General features: G+C 41.7%; 1 protein-coding gene across 1 annotated transcript; it reads left to right on the top strand.

Moving 5' to 3' along the window:
• Positions 1–10,956: 10,956 nt before the first annotated feature.
• On the top strand, positions 10,957–16,586 carry LOC133922811 (serine/threonine-protein kinase STY46-like). The gene is made up of 16 exons (XM_062368302.1): positions 10,957–11,410; positions 11,495–11,609; positions 12,074–12,159; positions 12,261–12,380; positions 12,972–13,026; positions 13,353–13,463; positions 13,582–13,632; positions 13,886–14,061; positions 14,140–14,247; positions 14,408–14,481; positions 14,584–14,759; positions 14,869–14,964; positions 15,052–15,132; positions 15,242–15,295; positions 15,921–16,055; positions 16,248–16,586. The coding sequence occupies exons 1-16, from the start codon at positions 11,199–11,201 to the stop codon at positions 16,317–16,319; spliced, it is 1,722 nt and encodes a 573-aa protein (XP_062224286.1). The 5' UTR covers positions 10,957–11,198; the 3' UTR covers positions 16,320–16,586.
• Positions 16,587–16,645: the final 59 nt, after the last annotated feature.

The following is a 16,645-nucleotide window of genomic DNA, read 5'->3' on the forward strand; positions in this document are numbered from 1 at the left end:
TATACTCTCTCATAGCAAATAAAGTATTAGTAAAATTATCACAAAAGATATTCATATTTCCCTCTTCATCTCCTAATTCGTCATTATCATCACTCTCTGAAAATGAAGATGCTTCATATATTGGCATATAGTTTTCATCTTTCCACTGCAGTTTGTGATCACATGACGCCCAAATTGCTTTCTATTCACTGAAATTACGAGACTATCAACTTTAACATTAAACAAAATTCCATGTCATTTTTTCTCTGAGCTTACCGTGCTTGGGATTGGACTGTGTCGGACGCACCTGGGAGGGGAGCTGCGTCGTCCACCAAGCCTGGGAGGCTGGGAGGGGACTAGCTTCGGCCGTCGCGCGAGAGGGCTGAGGCGCCCTGTACCTAGCCGCGTCGGGGATGTCAGGTCACGCAGGAATGCCGGGCATCGCAGCCATGCCGTCGCCGGAGAAGTAGGCTGCCCTGCGAAGGAACCCATGTTTTGCCTCGGAACAAGGCCGCCGCCGTTGTGCCTGGGAACCACGTCGTGCCGCGAAATGCTTCGAACGAGGGAGAGCCGCCATCGCTGGAGAAGTAGGCCGCGTCGCCGTCGCCGGGGAACGAGGACGTCGCCACGCCTCGGAACAAGGCCGCTGCAGCGCCTTGGCCCGCCGCCGTGCCTGGGTCCAGGGGCTGCCACGACAGTCCCGTCGGGCTCAAATACCTTTGGACCGACTGAGCTAGGCTGGGCCTACGAACGCAATCCTAACGTGCAATCCAGTGCCAAGGCGCATCCTATGCATGTCCTGCAATCAGCGCGATTCAGGTACAGCAATGCATGCAAGATTTCCCTCCAAAGAAAAGAAAAGAAAAGAAAATGCATGCAGCATCGTAAAAAAAATAAAAAAGAAAGAAAGAAAATGCAAGTGTTTGACCATGTTCTCCCGGGGCAAGACGGTGATGCTTGCTTAGCAGTTAAATACTTCTTCCAGTCTAAAATAAATACCGTTTTAAATCTTAACATATTTCTAAAATATAATTTTGACTACTATTTTTTATTACAATATATTAATAAATAAAACAAATATATACTATCATAAAAAATACTATTCAAGACACATATATACGTATTATTTTTTAGTATGCAAATTAATATATAAAAAAATTATAACTAAAGTGTAAAATAATTAAATGCAGAACCTAAAATGACACTTATTTTAAATTAGAGGGAGTATATGTCCCACTAAATTTGTTTTTGATATAAAGAACACCATAAAACCATCCGCAAAAACCAAAATCACTCTAGTGACGGAAAGAGAGCAATAATGGATAATATTTTATTGTTCCGAGAATCGCAGCCCTGCCGATGGCGCTCTCCAAGGCGGCACCATCCGGCAACACACGGCCCTGCCGCTGCCGCTGTCCAACAAGCCGGCGACACACGGCCCCATACTGTGATGAGATCCTCAGGTTGCGACGCGGCCAGTCGAGCCCGTACAGTTGCTAATAGAGTGACCCGACTGCCATGCTTGTCGCAGAACCACTGTAATCACAGGTCCTGCTTAAACAAAAATGTAGTTTGTTCCTTATATAATAAACTAGCTATTTAAGAAATCTTAGATAATTGTGAGATAATAAATTATTTTAAATACCTCAGAAAACAAGCAACATATATGCATATATTAAAATTTTATTTTTAATATCAATTTCTTACTCTCCTTTTAGACATCACATATAAAATAAGGTATCGAGAGTGGCCTCACTATTATTCAAGTCGCAACGAAGCGGCTGGATCCAACGTCAATCATATTTCAGCCTACCCTCACAAAAAATCAATGTTAAGCATACTACTCTCTCATTTTTTAAGGTGCGCACGCAATTCAAGGTTCAAACTTCTTAATCTTTGACTAACAATTAGTCCAAAAATGTGTAGTTTATATGATACAAATTTAATACAATTGAATTCATATTTGAAAGTGCTTTCTTACGATGCCAATTTTAGGCTCATTGGCAATGTATTATGAAAAATATTAACACTCAAAGTGTAGCCTTATAGACGGACGGCACCGGATCAAATCGCGCCTTACATTTTGAAATGGAGGGATACTAGTTCTAGTAATTGTTTTGTGTTTTGTTAATTATGTTGCTCCAACGTTAGATTCGATCTGTCTATTTATTCCGGTGCTCGATCGTGTGTTAGAAAGCAAATTATTCAGAGCACTGTGCACATGCAAGATACACTATTTCAGTACCTAAAGATACTTAAGCCAGCGTTAGTACTACTAGACACACATTTCTTTTTCAACGCTATAGGAAAATGGAAAAGGAAGCTAATTTTCAGCTAGTCAACTACGTAAGCTACTATATGTCGACATATCTGGATCACCCCTCCTCATGCATGCACCTAAGGCACTTCTAACAATTCATAAGTTATAAAGATGTTCACATTATATATTTATCTACTTGTTAGAGAGTTAATATGAGCAGAAAGAAAAGCTAGTTATTAACGTATAGTCAGACTATAGTAAATTATATGACGTATGCGGACTTTTAATACCCTATTACATATGAATTCGTATTAAATTAGGGGAAAATAATATAGCTAGTTTATTAGAAGGGTTTATCTATTGTGTTAACATATATAATTTTTATAGTTAATGGTTGATTATAGTGATAGAAACGCTCTAAGACCACGCCACGTGTCATGCATATTTTATTTTTCCTTTGATTTTTTTCTTCGTTTGGGTGCTATATATAACTCATGCACGTTATTTCTCAGATGTAAAGTACTCCTTGGTTTCAAAATATAAGACACAGTTTAACTCAACTGATAATTGCTCTTGCAATATAGTGTCATAAAAACTTTCAAATACGAATTCGACTGCACTATTTTTTAACAGAGTTGGCTAATTGTTAGCCAAAGTTTGTATCTTGAAATGCGTGCATGCCTTATAAAATGAAACGGGGAGTAAGGTGCAGTATTGTGACCGACAAATTAATTAACAACATGAACTAGAATATGTAATTAACAAAAAATAGTAGTCGCAAAAAACTGTTAGAGAACACATGAATTCTGTAGAAATTCTACATAGATTTCACGTGAAACTGTGTTCATCTTTCACGTACCCAAATTAACTTATGTTTCAAATTGAAACTAATTGTGTGTTTGGTTGGTTGAATGAACAGATACATGAATGAGTTAGGTGTAGGGTCTAAGCACACTGTGGGGTTTGGTTTGTTTCGCATCATTTCATCTGGAATATGATGGTTCAGATTAATAGAATATACGGAGAAAATATTGTATCGAGTCGTGCGGCAAAATCGGCCGAACCAACTATACAAGTTTTGTCAACTGTTAATCACTTATGGTTAGTGATGATTAGTGACTATCGGTGGTTATTAAGAATTTTCAGTTAAACATTAGTTACAATTAGATGTTATTAACCATAACTAATTATTGTTGTGAGTATTTAATGATGATTATTGATAACTTAAATTATGATTAATTGAAATCAGTAATAATTAGTACTAATTAGCATAGTTTGTTGATAATAATAAATATAAAAATTATTATTTTTATAAAATAATTAAGTTATATATGAATAGAATATATAATTTTTAAGAAGTAAATATGTTCTCGTATCATCTAATACATCAAATTAAACACATTCTCGTCATAACATATTTATACAACTCATGAGGACGATCCTATCCATCCAGGGCGATTATGTCCCATTAAACTTAGTTCAACCAAAAGCAGGGCGCAGGCTTGAACCGGTTTAGGTCTCCGGTTTTCTAATCGAGCCGGTGCTGCGCCCTCGGACTGGGAGTCGGTCAATGATAAACTAGCCCATCGCGTGCTGGGCTGGAGTTCTCGTCCAACACCTCATCACTCGATTAATTCAATATATTTATTATAAGCATATTCTAATCCTCGAATAGTTTATGATTAATCAATTAACTAATCACCTGCTTAATTGCTTTATTATCTATGGATCGTGCTGTGATGCGGCGGATCGGTATGGGCATATCCTCTAGAGCTTGCATTTCATGCATGCACCCAGATTGAGAGCATGCGGTAATAATATAGAGGCGCCGGTCATGCACGCGGCAACCCTCGTTTAATTTGACTCCATTTGATCCGAACAAAAATATACTGCAGCGTCCACCATAGATGCCCATGGATAATGCCACTTGGAATTGTACACAGTGGGTCATTATTCTATGTTTGGAGTGACCCATAGCTTCATCTCTCTTGTCACACCTTGATTCTCAGAGAAAAGAAAGCAAAATTATTTTTTTCTCTCTCTCCCTCTCCTCTCCCCCTGACCGGTGCCGCCCTACCCAGCATCGCGTCATCCATCGCCGCATGTCGCAGGCAGACCTCGCGCCTCGTGCCGCCTTCTCGTGCCCCGTGTCACCCCCCCCCCTCACGCTCGCGCAGCCCCGTCTCCGCCCCTATAAAATAGGTGAACAGTACTACCATCTCCCTCACCTCCGCCGCCTCCCTCCCTTCCTCTCCAAGCGTCGTCGCCACCGCCGGTGAGCTCCCCGCCCCCTCTCTCTCTCTCTCTCCTCTCTCTCTTCCTTCCCCCAGAGGAGCATACCTGGGCCTTCTCCGTCATCGCCGGCCGTTGCTTCTTGTCGCAGGCCGATGCCCTCGCCCCCTCTCCGTTGGCCAGACCCGCCCCGCCGACCGAATCTGGCCACCGCCGTCTCGATCCGCTGGCCGGCAAAGCCCACCGCTGACCTTCGTCGACGCGCTGCCGCCGCCCTTCACCCCTCTCTCTCTCCCTCTCGCCCTCTCGTTCTCCGCATCAAAACAGCCGGGCTGGCTCTCCCTCCTTTATTCCTCTCTCGCGGTCGCTGACAAGTGGGCCCTGCCGAGCCAAGCCATCAAAACCGAGCCGAGCTGAGTCGACCCTGAGCCGAGCCGATTTTTTTTAAAATAGAATATTCCAAGAATATTCCTACTTTTCTTTTTTCTGATTTTCTCTCCTAGCAAAACTTCTGAAGCCTGTTTCTGCTCTATCCTAACTCCGTTTTCAATGATTCTTCTACCGATATTCATCTAAATTCAAGATCTACCCAATCATGTTAATTTCATAATTTTTGTAATTTATTTAGTTTTTATTTTAATCTTTAAATTGATTATTTATGTGTGTGTTTTTGTCGTTTGTTGCGATTGTTAGAGGAAGGCGCGTTCGAGGAAGACCCCGAAGATTCGGAGTTTAAAGAATGAGCGGATGATGACTTCAACGAAGGCAAGTCCTATAACCATTGATCATATTGATCCTATATTTTCAAATACAACCCGTAAAGCCATTGTTTCAAACAATATAAATATGCATGATTAAGTTAATAGCTTTGGTTTTAAAGATATGCTAGAATAGTTATGACCTAGCTTGTTTATGCCATGTCTTGATGTTGTTACCTTTATTCCATTGAAACCCTAGAAGGTCCCTAACATCAACTATAATGATTGTTTGGATGAATGCTTGTTTACTAGCATGTTTAGGATTGCTTTGCTCAAAAGAAAGAACCCAATTATTTACATATGTTAATCATTCCTTTTTCAAAAATATGAAGTTTTGTGTGCTTAGTGCGTGTGCGTATAAGATTGGTGTTCCTGAAAAACTCTAGAGTATTGTTGACGAGGGTGAGTAAGGTACCCTACAAAGGTGAAAACTACCTTGGAGCAAGGTTCACCTTTGTGGTGTTCTTGCTGGAAAACACTTGCCTCGGTCGTATAAGGATCGGTTCGCTGTGGCATCCTACCTAGTATCCATTCGTACAACCACATAGCCTGAATGAGCAGGATTTGATATAACCTCTCCAACTTAGTTCGGTACCCACCCGGAGGTCAGTAGTGGCTATAGGGACCAGGAGAAGACTTAAATGGTACATAGCCCAAGGTCTGGCTGGTGATATTGTTAATGCTATGTCAGAGCCTTGGGATTGCTAAGTGATCCTTCCTGTGGATCTTCTAAGGGTCCTGGTATCTTAGTACCCCATGGGTGGATATTATGACTACGTTCTAAGGTCGTTGTGTTTCGTTATGACAACTCCACCAGTTGTTAAGGTGGGAGCCTGTGCATATCTTGTGGGTAAAGTGTACAACCTCTCTAGAGTGTTAAACCTATCCGAATAGCCGTGTCCTTGGTCAAGAACATGCTATGGTTTGATTACAATGATTAGCTTTTCGACGTGAGTACCTCCTTGGTGTGTGAGTGGTTAGTGTGGCTGTGTTTTCAAAAAGAAGGGGTTCTCTATGTGCCTTGAGTATTTTGAACTGTGTGTCTATCGATAAAATAAGTGTAAGAACTGGTGGGATGGAAGTATCTCCCCCATGACCGACAACCCCCCATAAACTCAACTTATGTGTTACCCTCAGAAATGCTTTTAAGATAGCCTTTGCAAATTAAATCTTGCATCAAAAACTAGCTTTATGCAAAATCTAAAGACTCTACAACCTTATCCTTATCTACCTATATGCATCTAATGTCTCCCCTTGAGGTAGGACTTGCTGAGTCCCCGAGTCCCGAGGCCAGGATAGCAGAGTGCCACGTGGCGCTCTCCCTAGGGGATTATCTCCCCGAGGTCCGAGAAGACCCTGTTCCGGGAGAGGGTGCTCGGACCTATGAACAGTGGTCCTCGAGCATCCGAGTTCCCCGATGATCCGAGTAGACACAGTTTCTGGAGAGGGTGCTCGGGCCCATGAACAGTGGTCCCCGAGCACCCAAGTTCCCCAATGACCCGAGCAGACACAGTTCCGGGAGAGGGTGCTCAGGGCCATGAACAGTGGTCCCCGAGCACCCGAGTTCCCCGATGACCCGAGAAGACCAAGTTCCGAGAGAGGGTGCTCGGGGCCATGAACAGTGGTCCCCGAGTACCTGAGTTCCCCGAGGACCAAGAAAGAGCATATCCGGGAGAGAGTGCTCGGGGTTATGAATAGTAGTCCCCGAGCACTCACAGTTCCCCGAGGGTCCGAGAAGTCCTTCGCCGGTGGTCCCCACAAAGGCTCAGTGGTGAGATGTCAATTGGTAAGAGACCCGATGCTATATTTAAGAGGACGCGTGGCCTGTCACTTCCAACCACTCCCCCCACGCCTGCTGTCAGCCCCTGCCACTCCTTGGCAGGGAGGCGTTGGGTCATTTAATGCGGCGGATCCCATCGCGCGTCATCCGACGCGCCTCGGGATAACGTCACAAGGCTCGAGGCATATCGACTGCCACTCTGCTGTGTCAAGCTCGCTTTGACCGGACGGGCACGCGGGATGCTCGGTGGCTGCCTGGCGGGCCCTCCCCGCAACACCCGCCGAAAAGTAGGATGATGACGACAAGACCGGATGGGGGCACGTTTTCAACCCTCTCCGTAACATCAAGCTGCAGCCCATGATGGTTGCTTTCCATTTATGGTGCCTTGGAGCTCGCGCCATCCTTTCTGGGCACGCTACCCGCCCCGACGGGGTATAAAAGAGGGGCGGGCTCCCCGGAGAAGGAGGACAGAGAAGATCGAGACACACAGAAGACAACGGCTTCTTTAAGACCGAGACAAGCTCACGAAGCTCTAGATTTAGACAAACATCTTTGTAACACAAGAAATCTTCAGAGAGACATTCCCTGAGCATTTATAGCATATACACAGGAGTAGGGTATTACGCTCCGTGCGGCTCGAACCTGTCTAAAATCCCCTGAGCATTTATTTCCCACCTGCATCTCATTTACTCCCATTTATTTCACGTACGAGGTAGATTCATGATCATTTCTCGGCCGAATCTCAAAGGGGGTCCCTCTGGATCTCCGCTTGTGGAGATCCAGAGGTCGACTTCGTTGAATGGGAAGATGAAGAATAGAGAAGCTGGTTTCGTCTGCACTCAAGTTGCCTGTAGGGCATGAATCGTTTTTGCGTTAATTTCCATTGTGCTGTGAGGGTTTAATTATGCCGACGGGTCCTTATTGTACTGAACTCTGTGATGTATTCTAATATTGTACTTAATCTTTTGTATGTCTGTAATGTCTACTTCTGTTGAAAATTGTGCGTACCAGCTACTGATCAGAAACTGATATGAGTAGCACAAGGTGATCCGAAGAAGGGATCCGACATCTCTTCCTCACTTCACTGTCTTGTTCGGTTCAATTTTCACCCTCTTATAACACTTGAATTTTTATATACCGACTCTATGACAGCAACAACCAAATGGGATCTGCCACCACATGCTTTTCTTGTTCTCACTTTCTTAGAACTGTAATATCTCCTCTATTTTGCCAATCTTTCCCCACTTCACTGTCTTCTTTACGTTTTTTTCATGCTCGTATGACACTTGAATTTTGATATACCGACTCTATGGACAGAAATGACCAAAGGGAATCTACCCGTACATTTATAAATAAATGAAGTTTTTATTAAACTCAGATAATTATATGGAGCTGAAATAATCGTGCTGAGAGTATTCCCGACCTTTACATGACTAAGATGCACATAGCTAAAAACGAAAAGGAAAAATACAGTTATAGTTTATCATAAGTGGTAACATGAAAGCTAAGGCGTGCCAATTCTTCGATTAGGCTGTTACGCATAGACCTGGATAAAACATTCCCTAACCACCTGCTCTGAATACTGACACGTCACTGCAACCATATCCTGAGAATTCGGCTTTTGTAATATAGCTCAGGTACGGAATGAATAAGTACACGAGTAGATAACTTGCAAAGAAGAAGAAATATTTATTTTATCAAACACCATATCATTCTTGTATAACCAAAACGATCAGTAAATAGTAGTCACCTCCAACAGGACTTTTGGTTTCAAAGTCGTTTGTAATATCCCTCAGCTATGTACAAAACATATATAATACACTACAGGACTATAAGAGTCTTGAAATCAAATATATGATGGACCATACGGCCATGCCTTCCTTGTTCTCTCTTCCTTAGAACCATTTTCTCTTTACCCCACTTCACCGTCTTCTTCGTGTTTTTTTCATCCTCTTATGACACTTGAATTTTGATATACCGACTTTATCGACAGCAACAACCAGAGGAGATCTGCTACCACATGCCTCTCTTGTTCTCACTTCTTGAGAATCGTTATCTCTCCTCTATTTTGTCCATCTTATAGAACTCTAACTTAGATTCGTCAAACCATACTTATTGTGCGGAGCCAGGATTGGCCACACAGATCATGTAATAATTATAAACCATGCTTTTCAGCGCAATTAACATGAAGAGAATTACATGCGAAAATTCCTTAAATTGAACATGAAAAGTTACTACAATTAGGGGTGGATAACGAGCTGGCTCGGCTCGGTCCAGCTCGTTAGTCTTGCGAGCTAGATATAGTTGCCGCTACCGGCTCCGACGATCACCTACATGGCCCTGCTTGACATAGTGAGCTGTTAGGGCCTTTGGGGTGAGCCAGACTGTGACATTCTATAATGCGACATTGTGTATTGCACCAACACCATTTGTGAGTCTATCTACCTTCATCGGCTCCCTGACCTGCTTTGAAGTTACAACTGCACTAACACCAATTGAATAGGTACTATCTTATAAATCCATATTAGTAACAAGTAATAAAGCTTATTAATGAGGGGTAAAATCTACATTACTTTGAACACGTCACTAATATGAACTTATTAATGACGAGTATAGACCCGTTACTAATGATATACATCAGTGACAAGCCAACTCATTAACAAAACAAGCTAAAATGTTAACTCGGCTTGTTATAAAATACAACAAATCAATCTGAGCCAAACTGGCTCACGACTTTTTGAGCTTTCCGTCCACCCTTTACTCCAATCAAATAGACAGCTTTTTAAATGAAACCATGTTTCTAGTATAGATTCATGTGGCAAAAAGTTCGATCAAATTAGAAGTTTATATCTCGATAGTGAAATCTCAATTCCTATATACTGGAAGTTTGATTTGTGCGATGTCTACCAATAATACAAGAAAGTTTGAGGGTCAAAAGCTTTGAAATGAATGTGGTGGGGAGAACTCCACGTTTGTTCGGTAGCAACCAATCTTGTCATAGGTTGAATACCCTAGTTAATACTGTCAGCTAATTAATAAAGCAGCTTATGGCGAACATATATATGTTTTTTTACCTGATTTGTTTTGCAGTAGTGAACTTAATTAGGAGTGCTTGACTCATGCAGCTGCCCAAGTTCCAAAACAGCTAGGGTGGTTCTAAAAAGTTGTTGCCTAGATTGTTTACAATATCCTTTTGATTTATTTATATTATCATTTCCAAGAGGGATGAACTTAGAGCTAACCTGCATATATGAGCTTTTTTTTATAGTACAAACGCATGCACTACAACTACTCTTCCAGTGCGCACACGCGTCGTTCTAAAACCTCGAACGCTCAGTTCTGCAGGTTGCAGAAGCCTGGTAGACCTAGCAAATTCATGTCCATATGTAGTGTTCCCTGATCTGAACGTGGAGGAGAAAACAATGGCTTGTCTCCCTCTGTAATCTTTTTCGGTTCTCCACATCACATTTGACTTAGTTTCCCATATTATTTTATCACGGGCATCCAAATCCTCCTACAATAGAAAGGTGAGCTAGCCAGGTCATGCAACCTTATCTCTAAATCTCATTAAACCAAGATTTAATTTCCAAAGTCTACATTTCTACTTGAAAATTAATACAGAGTACCACAAATATGAGTATCTCCAATAATATATACTAGCTAGCTATAAGTTTATTCATATCAGATTTTTGTTTAGTTAGAAAAGAAAGGTTACGTAAGAGAAAAATTAGCTCTTAATTTATAGATAGGCTATAATGCATAAAACATTAAATACATGATAAAAGGTATAGGATAACAGGCTAAGAGAGAATATGGATATATATATATATATATATATATATATATATATATATATATATATATATATATATATATATATATCAACTAGCTTTTCTCTGTTTCTTCTTTAACCTGATCTTAGTGATTTCTTTCCTTATTAATCCGAGGCGCCGTAGAAAGTTCTTCCCCCTTCTCTCCTCTATTTCTTCTCCGAATTCGCCAAGGCGTCCGCCTGCGACTCACTGTCTCCGTCTCTCTCTCGCTATAAAGGTATCGCCTTTGTCGCCGTCTCTTCACGTGTGCGCCACCACCTTCCATGCAAGGGCAGTAGAAGCACGGCTGTCTCGTGTGTGCGCACGCCGCGCGTCGCCTCTCCATCGACTCGCCGCCGCCGTTCCTCGTCAGATCCATGGCCGTGGAGGAGCCCCCGCCGCCGCAGACGCAGCAGCGGCGGCAGTCCGAGGCCGGTGCGGGGGGACGGCGGACGGACAAACTCGGCCGCCGCCTCGAGGTGTACAACGAGGTGCTCGGCCGCATCCGCGCCGCCACTGCCGCGCCCGCGGAGATCTCGCCGGCCTTCGAGGACGCGCTCTGTGCCCACTTCAACCGCCTCCCCGCCCGGTGAGCCGCTCGCCCGTCCGCTCTCTCGTGATCTACCGGGCGTTGTGTTGGGTATTGCTTCGCGTGACGTGTTGGGTTGGGCAGGTACGCGCTGGATGTGAACGCGGAGAGGGCGGAGGACGTGCTGACGCACCAGCGGCTTCTGGAGGAGGCACGCAACCCGGAGCGGCGGCCCGCCTTGTCGGTGCGCGTCGTTCAGGTCAGAGATCCATCCATCCAACCGTCATATCCACTGTCATCACATGCTTGCATGTCGCACACGCGTCCTTGATTTCCACAGTGATTTTTGTTCTTGATTAAGGAATTCATGCGTCGTCCTCCGACAAATTATCTTGTTCGATCATACCGAAGACTAGAGCTTGTAAAGATGCATTTTTTTTTACAGAAGTTATTCTTTGTTCCAGGAGTTTACACACCCTTTTAACATGTTCGATCATACCAATGAGTAGAGTAGAGCATGTAAAGACGGACCATTCTGTTTTATTATTCTTGGTTCAGAAATTTGTTCACGAGTACATCTTTTGACCTGCTTAATCATGCCAAAGTCTGAAGCTTACAAATCTTGCATCCTTTTGTCTTTAAAGCCATTTTTTGGCTTAATGGTGATATGTAATCGTCCATGATATCTGAAGGAAAGTTGTTCGTTTCATGCTTGGTCATTAGGTTTCTAGGATTCTCGATGGTGATATGGACGATTCTTTCGATCTGGAGATGGAGACGTTTGCTTCCAATCACACGGCTAGCCAAATGTACGTATGATCTCCCTCGATATATGTAGATAAAGATTTCATCTGCCTATAGCTTTTCTTGCTTTTGTATATTCATGGCGTGATTGCACATCGCTCTTCAGGGTTCACCCTCCTCCTGCATTTGGTTCTTCATCCAATCTAGAGGCTCTCGGGCTCGAAACTGGTGAGGGCAATGTAAGGAGCACCAACGATACTGATACCAGTGTTCATCTCATTTCCAGGTACATAATTTCCTTTCCAGTGCATTTGACATTCTTGCCATTAGGTTGTTTTTCGTTTACCATTTAAGGATTCAATCATAGGCAGGTGTAGTGCTTATATTTTACAAAAAAGCAATTCCCCTTTTAGACCTTAATAATCTGTTTGTGACATTCTCCTTTATATCAGTTAGTTAATGAACATGATATTTTGTTGTTGCAACTGTAGAACTTATCATAATGTCTTTGTGGCAGAATGATTCAAAGTGTCCTCTAAAAAATGATTTAAAATGTAGATATATGCATAATTTTCTTTTGAATTTGAGCACATCCCTACTTTCTTTAGGCGGTATTGCAAAGGGACAAAAATTCTACCAAAAAGCTTATGCCTTGCCTGAGCTTTGTTATGTGCTGTTTTGATCATATAGTATGAAACTGTTAAAAGACATGCTTGGAGGGCCTTCATTTTTCCCGAGGACATAACCTGAAGCCTGTATCATTTATGGACATCTAGAACTTGCTAGTTTGCAAATAGTTAAGAGATGATGCGTGGATCTGTGCTTTCTATATATTCTTAGTCAGTTGATAGCTCTCTGTATGTTCTGAAACTTTCAGGCCAATGCATGAGATAACTTTTGCAACCATTGATAAGCCAAAGCTCCTTAGTCAGGTATGCGAACTTCTTTTTCCCTTGCAGTGTGGCAGCTTTCGTAAAGGCTTATACCCCCTCCGAATATACCTGATGCATTGCAAGTCTACATACGGAATTGGGCACTGTATACTCTTAATAAAGCAAGGGGAATTCAGTAAATTCATAAGCTGGCATATAGTTAATTAACGTATACTAATAAAAAAATAGTTTTAATAAAAACATGATAATATGAGAAAGAAAACTAGATGCAGTGCATCACTTGTATTTCACATTAAGTCACTTTCAGAGTAACTTTGTTGAGCAACTGCTTGCATTCTTATGCTTTACCATTTATACATTTACAGCTGACCAGCTTGCTTGGTGAGTTCGGTCTTGACATCCAAGAAGCACATGCATTTTCAACAATTGATGGTTACTCATTGGATGTATTTGTTGTCACTGGATGGCATCTTGGGGTATGCACTCTCTGCTTCCAGCACATCATTGCAATCGGTTATTTGCTTGCTGATAAATGCTTAGCAACCGGTTCTCAATTTTCATGTTGTTAATTTGCTCTTTTCCTGCAATTTCTAGGGTACTGAACAGCTACAGGATAAGCTACTTCAGAAATTTCACAATACTGAGGTATAAGTTTTTCCCTCCCTTTCTTCTGTGAAGTTGGAAAAATTCCAGCTGTGCTAAAATGCAATCTACTTATCAATATGTTGGTCTTACGAAAAAGAAAGATGTTATTACGGATATATTAATAAAAATGTCAATTTATCCAAAAGGAGGAACATTAAAAGAAAAATCATGCGGTCTTCGTGCCTTCATGATACTCTGATGTTCTCACATTACAAGCAAGTGCTTAACTGTAGCAAGTTGGGGTTGTGTACAGACACAAGCTTGGTCAGTATCAAGCTCATCATCAGCATCATTGGAAGGTCTGCAAGGTGGAGAAAGTATGCCATCTAAAAGTGTGGAAATACCAACAGATGGACAAGATGTTTGGGAAATTGATCTGAAGCTGCTCAAGTTTGGAAACAAAGTTGCTTCCGGATCAAATGGCGACCTGTAAGTTCCAGTTTATTTAAGCCATAAAGTAGAAACAGCAGAACCTTCAAAACTTTATTTGATACTTGGCTTCCCTAGGTATCGTGGATCATACTGCAGTCAGGATGTTGCCATTAAAGTAGTGAGGCCTGAGCGCATCAGTGCGGATATGTACCGAGATTTTGCACAGGAAGTGTACATCATGAGGTTAGTTTGAAATAGCTCCTGACTATCTTAGCTGAGAATGTTGCATTGGGCATTTGTTGAGCATTCAATAGTTCCTATAGTTTGACAAATTACACTTATCTGCCTACAAACGTTATTAATTACATATGTAATTGTTTATTTTTTTTATCCATGCTTGCAGAAAGGTTCGTCACAGGAATGTTGTGCAGTTTATCGGTGCCTGTACAAGACAACCAAACTTATATATAGTAACAGGTATTGTACTACAACGAAATTCATGTTTATAGTACACGTGTAGATAAATTTCTGTTGTGTTTGACCCCCTTCACCCTTCTTTTGCATATATACTTGTCTTAGATTTCATGTCAGGAGGGAGTGTCTATGATTACCTCCATAAAAAGAACAATGCTTTCAAGCTTCCAGAAATAATGAGAGTGGCAACCGACATCTCGAAAGGAATGAACTACCTGCATCAGAACAACATTATTCACCGCGACCTCAAGACTGCAAATCTTCTCATGGATGAAAACAAGGCCAGTATTTCTTAGTCATAAATCATGCTATTCGTTTGATCAAGAAGTGCGCAAAGTGATCTTTGCTGCTATTATTGAATCTCAGAAAAGAAAGGGACATATTTTGCAGGTTGTAAAGGTTGCAGATTTTGGTGTTGCGCGTGTCAAAGATCAATCTGGAGTAATGACTGCGGAGACTGGAACTTACCGTTGGATGGCACCCGAGGTGCGCCATCATGCTCATGCATGTGTCATAAGAAAGCAATGACTTTTTCCGTATTCCAACATGCAAATTTTATTATTGTAAATTCAGGTGATAGAACATAAGCCCTACAATCACAAAGCAGATGTTTTCAGCTTTGGTATTGTTCTGTGGGAGCTGCTAACTGGCAAGGTAACTGCAATTGTGTTCTTCAACATGAGCAGTCTCAGTATTTATTTTATTTTTAGTGAGCACATTACTTGTAGAATTAAGTTGATGCTCATAACTATTCATTTCGCAGATCCCATATGAGTACCTAACACCACTACAAGCAGCAATTGGTGTTGTCCAGAAGGTAAGTGCACTTTCAGCAGCTGCTTGGTTTTGCTGCAGTTACATTAGTACCAAACCCACAATGAATATAACTTGATGGATTCTATATATAGCTGTAGTCAGGAGATTTTGTATTTTCTAAGTTCTTATTTTAGGTAAGGGGCATGCGCATAGAGGGAAGGGTAGAATTCTTTTTAGAAACAGTCTTTTAAAAATGTTTCCATCTTTGCTCCTTTCAAGGAAGTGTTTTTAAATGGTAGAGTTGACTCTTTTGCTGTGCATTTGTTTGTTAATTTGTTATACTACATATTCTCGTGAAAATAATAAAAGAAGGCACAAATTCTCATTAAGCCACATCAGTATAGCCTTTTCAAAAAAAATGTGTAGGAAAAACACGTAACCTTTTTCTAAACCAAGGAAAGCCCATAACCGTTGATTCGAAACAAAACAGCCAGCCATGACCGGCTAGTTCTTTTCAAGTGCAAGTTTGTTTTTTCGGAGATTTACGGTTCCTAGTAATTTTGAGTAAAAATTATTCATGTTGACTATATTCTGCGCATATGTGGAGTATAACTACTTGCACATTGTGGAGGATAACTTAAATAAATTTCTGAAGAGCTTAATTTACCCTAGTGCATTCTCTGCAGGGCATTAGGCCAACGATCCCAAAAGACACCAACGCCAAGCTCGCCGAGCTCCTTCAGAAATGCTGGCATAGAGATCCAGCTGAAAGGCCTGACTTCTCCCAGATATTGGAAATCCTTCAGAGACTCTCCAAAGAGGTCAGTTCTGCATTTCCGGTCCTCCTAATCCATTTATCACATGTGTTAACATGGTTTTCCAAGATTGTTCTACGACACGGAAAGTTGTTCCCTTCTCAAATTGTTGCTGACTTGCTGTCTTCTCCTGTTCAGTAATTTATGCTCCAGAAATGGATATTGTGATCTCATGATTCTCATCTCACTTGAAAACAGGTGGGAGCTGACACTGAGGGTCGCCATAAAGCAAAGTCAGGTTTTCTTTCTGCGTTGAAGAGAAGCCACTGAAGGGCAAAATAGCTACTCCAATGTTGGTGCTTGATGCAAAGTGTAGTTGCAGCATCCTGGTGGAGCAAACGTGCATTGTAGTGTACAGTCATAATTTTCTCATGTAATTTCAGCAGTTTTGGGCTTTTTTGTTAACTTATTTTTCTTCCTTCGTCTCTTTTGCTTCAGTCCTCTCGTTCAAGTTTTGTTGAATGTTCCTAACAAAGAAGATATGTGCTGAAAATAAATATCTGATGATTATCCTCTCCATCAACTTGTTACTGTTCACGTAGTGCTCTCCCAGTTAGTTGGTGTCGTTGTTTTCCTCTTGAATGCGGTTTGAAGTG

The sequence above is a fragment of the Phragmites australis genome, chromosome 6, assembly GCF_958298935.1.
Source record: "Phragmites australis chromosome 6, lpPhrAust1.1, whole genome shotgun sequence".
In the NCBI taxonomy this organism is placed as follows: Eukaryota; Viridiplantae; Streptophyta; class Magnoliopsida; order Poales; family Poaceae; genus Phragmites; species Phragmites australis.

What these genes read in the sequence shown, in the direction of transcription:
- LOC133922811 (XM_062368302.1), top strand. Translation starts at nt 11,199, where the DNA reads ATGGCCGTGGAGGAGCCCCCGCCGCCGCAGACGCAGCAGCGGCGGCAG. An exon ending in AGTGTTCATCTCATTTCCAG is followed by an intron (nt 12,381 to 12,971) that starts GTACATAATTTC and finishes TGAAACTTTCAG; the next exon opens with GCCAATGCATGAGATAACTT. An exon ending in ACCGTTGGATGGCACCCGAG is followed by an intron (nt 14,965 to 15,051) that starts GTGCGCCATCAT and finishes TTGTAAATTCAG; the next exon opens with GTGATAGAACATAAGCCCTA.